The sequence below is a fragment of the Macadamia integrifolia genome, chromosome 5 (assembly GCF_013358625.1).
Source record: "Macadamia integrifolia cultivar HAES 741 chromosome 5, SCU_Mint_v3, whole genome shotgun sequence".
NCBI lineage: Eukaryota > Viridiplantae > Streptophyta > Magnoliopsida > Proteales > Proteaceae > Macadamia > Macadamia integrifolia.
The window spans coordinates 21,559,141-21,565,211 of NC_056561.1; the positions used below are offsets into that span (position 1 = coordinate 21,559,141).

A 6,071-nucleotide genomic window follows, 5' to 3' on the forward strand; every position below is an offset into this window, starting at 1 on the left:
TCATTAGAAGATGATACTTTAAGATATTTCCCTCATACTTGCATTCTTGGCCAAGTCTAGGACATTTCATGTATGATTCAGTTCTAGTGGTATGATATATCGATACTAGTCAATTGGATATACTATCATATTAATTTCTTATTTTCATCGAATTTTACCATAAGAGTTTAATCGCTCACCTTTTTTATTGCACCTCTGCTATTCCTGAGCAAGATATCGACAGTACATGCTCTAGGGTGACGAAATTTTATTGTTCTTTTCTTTGCCCTTCGGCTGTTACACAGTCTCGGCCAAAGAGGGGCATTCTGTAGACACCAAACTTTGTTCCCCCCTCGACAATGAGGAATTATGGGAAATGAGGAGACATATATTCTCTCTTTCGGAAAGAAGTTATATTTTCGGCACAAATCCAGACTATCCCAGAACTTGAGACAGGTCAAAATTTAAATGATGCGGGAAAGGTGATCGAAAGTGGTCACTTATACCTTTTGCTAGAATACGACAATCAAGCCTAGCATGTGCTGGATTCCCATATCATTAGAAAGTACTCGAAAATAAGGTTCCATCGATATCTTGTATGGAAAAAAGGGATACTCAGGTGTGCCGTAATACCTACCTGAACTTTGAACCAGTTAAACCAGAATAAACCAAACCAGACCAAACCCTGAACCAAACCAAAACCTGAACCAAACCAAACCCTGAACCAAACCTAGAACCAAACCATACCTTGAACTAAACCAGACCCTGAACCAGACCAAACCCTAAGCTAGATCAAACCCTACGCTAGACCAAACCCTGAACCAGACCAAACTCTAAACCTGACCAAACCCTAAACCAGACCAAACCAAACTAGACCAAACCCTAAACAAGACCAAACCCTAAGCCAGACCATACCCTAAGCCAGACCAAACCTTGAACCAGACCAAACCCTAAACCAAACTAGACCAAACCCTAAACCAAACAAGACCAACCCTAAACCAAACTAGGCCAGACTAGACCAAACCCTGAACCAAACCAAACACTAAACCCGAACTAAAACCCTAACCTAAATTAAACCCTAAAACAAATCCTAAACCTGAACCAAAACCCTAACCTAACCAAACCCTAAACCCAAAAAAAAACCCCTAACCTAAATTAAACCCTAAACCAAATCCTAAACCCAAACCAAAACCCTAGCCTAATTAAACCCTAAATCAAATCCTAAACCCAACCTAAACCTAAACCTGAACCAAACCAAACCACCCTAAACCAAACCCTATCTTGCCAAACCCTATCTTGTCGACAAACCTAAGTGATAAGATTTCCACCAAAGGCTACTACCACCCTTGGCTAGGGAGTAGCTGCCCAGTCTAGGGGAGTATCCGAAGGTGTAAGAGGGTGCCACAGAGTAAAGCCTCATGGGGTGCCACATACTTTTTCAATGCGTAATGGGATGACACGTATCTTTTTCACCATACAATGGGATGACACAGGGTGGGATCCGTGTAAGACCTTACACGGATTTGAGAGGGGCTTACACACATTTGGCCGTCTTTTAGGCTTTTTACACCACTACCCCTCCTCCCCTCTATATATAGTGACCCCAGGTCACTGTAAAACCCCAGAAAAAAATTGTTCCAGAGGCTTTATGAAAAAGAGAGAGAAAAAAAGAAGAGAGAGAGAGAGAGAGAGAGAGAGAGAGAGAGAGAGAGGAAAGAAAAAGAATAGACTGACCCATGAATTACTGGCCAGTTGCATATGTTCCCTTTAACCTTATGCATTTTGCCTTAATCACATGGCAACTTCACCATCGCCATTATATGTTTTGCTTCTATATTTTCTATTGCTGGATATCGATAAGTATACATGTCGACGCTACGAATACTTCCATATAGGCGGTGGCGGCCTTCGCTGAGTGCTCTGTCGCTCGGGTTTCTGGAGCGAAAGGTAATACACCAACAGTAGAATGTTAATGTTGTTCTAAAGGCTTGAACTGTCCACTCTTGTATACACTTATAGATTTTTCCCCTTTTCTTCAAATAGAATTGTTCTGTCATGTTGTACAAATTGTAACTTTTGTCTAATTATTATTCTTGCAGTTTTTGGGTTATACTGCCATAAAATTCATGTATTAATCAAAGGTTTTTCCTTTTTCATGTTAACCTTTAAAACTAAGGGGAAATCTTTCGTACCACAACTGCACCTGAAACAGGTTCATGATTTTGTTCCATATTTTAGTCTCTCTTATATTATTGGATATGCCCTATCTTGGTTGCAAATCGATGTTGATAGCATAAATTCTTACATAGTAGGAGATGAGCATTATAAAATATGAATTGTCCTGTAATATTGTTTGACGGTCTTTCTTTCTAAATCTAGTGGTTTTTGAAAAATTGAAGAGTTTTTTGTGTCCAAGCTAGGTTGGTTTACCTGACCCAGTTTATTTCTTGCGAGACATCAAACAGTCAAGTCAAATCTGCAGGGTTTTAAATTTCGCTCTCTTTGAAATCGCTAATATTGCAGTCATGTGTCGACTGGCAACACTGTGATTGTGGCAAATCTCATCTTTTCCTTAGGGATTACTCCAACCTTGTGGACTCTATTTGTGTTTGCACTTCTGGGAATTACGACAAACAAATTTTGTTTTTTTTTCTTAAGACAAGTAAACTATATCTTTGTGCCTTTCCTTCAATGATAAAGGGAACCTCCTAGCTGAGGGCTGTGTGTTCCCCTTTTTCCTTTCTCCCTCCTTAGGGGTTGCTAGAATATTCCTCCCTCTTCGGCATATATTATCTTATAAATGGGCCGCCCCCCCAAAAAAAAAAATTTGATAAAGGGAACCTTATTCCAGAAGAGGAATCATTCATTTGAAGTTGTCTGTGGGTTCATGGTTGTTTGCCTATGTTCCTCTCTGATGACAGGAGTTTGAGAGACAGCTAGCTGCAAAATAAGCTTCTCTTCCTCAGGAACCAGCTTCAGATGATGATAATGCTGTAACTCTTCTCGTTCGGATGCCTGATGGTAGCCGCCGTGGCCGTCGCTTTCTCAAGTTAGACAGGCTCCAGGTAGAAATGAAGAAATATCATCCTCTTTGATGTGTAGAAATTATTCTTGATTCTTTAATATTGGTTCAATCTTACAGCTTTCTTCTTTTGCATTGCTGTCACTTTTTGACTTCATTGATGTAATGGATATTTCCTTTTGTATTTGTGTAGAATTTCTCTTGATTCTTTAATCTGACAGCTGATTTCTTTTGTATTGCAGCCTTTTTTTGACTTCATTGATGTGGGTGGTTCCGTTAAACCTGGTACCTACAAACTGGTAATTGTCCGTGCTTATTACTTTCTGTTCTTCTCATTTCTGGTATTACATCATCTTTGGTTAATTGATTGCAAACCTACTGAATTAACCAATCTACTATCCTTTTATGCACACACTTTTACTCTCGGTTACTGTTGCAGGAATTATGTGATGCTTATGCTTAGTATAAATCTTGTTATAATAAACAAGCTTTCTGCACTAACCAGTTTAGTCTGCGGTATCCCTTATAACCTAGAGATAAAAAGGCATTCTGTTTAATAATTACTTGGATATTTCAGGTGTTTGTCGAAATTATAGATAATAACAGGATATTAATGATTCTCTAGCAATTATGAGAATTTTCCTTACCCTTTTTTCCCCCCATTGAACATCTGCCAATGGGAATAGATATGAAAGAAAAATTAAGAGATCAAGAGCAAGAGTATTTTCTCCCTCTATTTTTCCTGTAGATTTACCTTGATATTGATGGTCTCAGATGGTTCTGTGACGTTAAGCACTGGTGTCTGTCCCTTTGTATCACATTTTCTGAGCCATAGGTTAATGGTGGACAATTCCATAGTTTTAAATCCGGACAGGGGGGTGGAGTTATGGAACCGAAAAGGGTTCCAGTTCCTCTTCAATCCAGTTTTTACTGATCAAACCATGGTTTTATAAGAGAATTTATAAGTGGATTAAAATTCGGAGGGAAAGAAAATTATATATGGGCCTGAAACCGTCAAGCTTTGAATGGGTGGTTTTCAGAGAGTCAATGAGGGGCAGTTCCAGTCTAACCTGGTTTGACCACCTACTCTGGTTTTTAAAACTGTGGCTGAGACTTTGTTCCATGAAGATGGTATGTGCAGGTAGCCTTTGGTTTCATTTTACATGAAATTTCATTGACATTGGACCAGTAATTCTTTACTCTTCTGATTTAATAGATAATCTCAGGAAATGAAAATCTGGATAAATGTTGAGCTAGTTCTTGAAACACAGTGGGTGACTGGTTCACCATCGGATGTTGAATTTAAATTTTGCATGTCATCAAAATTATCTGATGTTGAACCGCTAGATTGCAAGATGGTCCCTGAACCGGTTTAACAATTCTCTTGTAATTGTCCTCATGCATTAGATAATGAAAGACTTATTTCTGCTATGTATAACAGTCGCACTACTTGTACAATTGATGAATGGAACTTGGACTGACACTTCCTTGTTTTTCATGCTGGACAGGTGAGGCCATACCCTCGGCGTGCTTTCAGTGATGGTGATAGTGAATTATCTCTGGGTGAACTAGGTCTAACCAGCAAACCAGAAGCCTTATTTATGGAATTGGTTTAGGAAAGATTATTACCCTAATTGTAAGTAGGAAAACACAGGAAAAGGAGAGTACCTTTGAAAATTCCATTGTAACAACAAAACATGCATGATGTAACGGTTCTTGGCTGGTGATGTTATTGTTGGAGCCCATCAAAATGCCAGAACACAGCAAAAATGCTGCTTCATCTGAAGCTGAAAATAGAATATGATTGAACTCTTTCCAGCCACCCCAACTTAATCCTATCACGTCATTTAGATCTTTATTCCCTTTTTAGCCTATTTTAATCTTATTAAATTCTATCGTGTTGATCCATAATTTCATACTCCATCGCTAATCTTTATTCCATAGTATTATTAATTCAATTTAGCTTTTGTTAAATTGTTCCCGGATAGCCACCTTTGCAAATCATATTCCCTTAAAAACCTCTTTTATAGGGGTTTCGCATTGTCAAGTTTGCTTCAGAGGAGCATTGGAGGTTTGCTCTTCCGATCAGGCTAATCAGTTCTGTGAGATGGGGCTCCTCTACTGTGCAAGAGGAGCCAACTTTTAATCTAACTGGATAAAATAAAAGATTAAACATGTCATTGCTTTTTAGTTTTACTACTCTTTTATGTCTTTTATAGACCTTCACTATATCATGGATTCGGAGAGTACCGGTGATGCCATCAGATGAAATAAGTTAGCCTATTTATTGGATAATGTGCATATAACAGAGATTAGAAAACATGATATAAGTGAACAAGGAGCTCCCTCCCTCTCGCAATCTCTCTCTCTCTCCCTTTCTCTCTCATCGTGATAGAACACGAGTCATCTCTATTTAATCGGACCCTCATGTTCTCACGTGCAAATAGGATATCTTACTAGTGTATATATATGAATATGTAAAAATAGGCAGACTTATTTCTTCCTTTTTTTTTTTTTTTTTGTTAAGGTCGTAATGCTTTCAATGTTTCATGATCCCAATAATAAGTTGCACTGGTAAACTCATGCCTATGACCTGCCCTCATTATACAATTTCTATCCAACCGCCAACTATCCTATTTGTAATTTTGAAGCTTTTCAGCACTCTATGAATTGTTCCCCTGCAAATGACTGACAAAGCAGCCAGTCATATGGAGCTTAACAATAAGATGTAACTGTCATTCCACTGTAGGACGGTCACCTCAATAGATAGCGGTTGCCTTCAAGGTTCAAGGTTCATGCCAATTTTGGCCCCAGTTCATTCCCATTAAAATCCGCCCATATTAGATCCGTTTACTTTCACTACGACCACCTCGCCATCCAACTCAACATTGGTCATTACGACTTGATAGAAGAAGGAACTTCAATACATTGGCCAAAATGATCAACTAACACTCACTATTTATAATATTGTCATCAAAAGTGCTAACGATCAACCAAAACCTTGGTAAAGAGTTTAAATGCGCAATGGTTTGTACACCTGATTCAGTACTATTTGTGCAAACACAATACA

At 38.5% G+C, this 6,071-nt stretch overlaps 1 protein-coding gene across 2 annotated transcripts; it reads left to right on the top strand.

Annotated features, from left to right (window-relative positions):
• The first annotated feature begins 2,746 nt into the window (after window positions 1–2,746).
• On the top strand, window positions 2,747–4,823 carry LOC122079221 (plant UBX domain-containing protein 8-like). 2 transcript variants are annotated; one of them, XM_042645496.1, is made up of 3 exons: window positions 2,747–3,044; window positions 3,244–3,300; window positions 4,501–4,823. In XM_042645496.1, the coding sequence occupies exons 1-3, from the start codon at window positions 2,991–2,993 to the stop codon at window positions 4,615–4,617; spliced, it is 228 nt and encodes a 75-aa protein (XP_042501430.1). In that variant the 5' UTR covers window positions 2,747–2,990; the 3' UTR covers window positions 4,618–4,823. The 2 variants fall into 2 exon arrangements, 1 of the variants encoding a protein (XP_042501430.1); XR_006140369.1 differs by having other exon boundaries at window positions 2,762–3,044; window positions 4,510–4,823.
• Window positions 4,824–6,071: the final 1,248 nt, after the last annotated feature.

Coding starts and splice junctions, on each gene's coding strand:
- LOC122079221 (XM_042645496.1), top strand. CDS start 2,991: ATGCCTGATGGTAGCCGCCGTGGCCGTCGCTTTCTCAAGTTAGACAGG. Junction 3,045..3,243: donor TCAAGTTAGACAGGCTCCAG/GTAGAAATGAAG, acceptor TTTGTATTGCAG/CCTTTTTTTGACTTCATTGA. Junction 3,301..4,500: donor AACCTGGTACCTACAAACTG/GTAATTGTCCGT, acceptor CTTGTTTTTCAT/GCTGGACAGGTGAGGCCATA.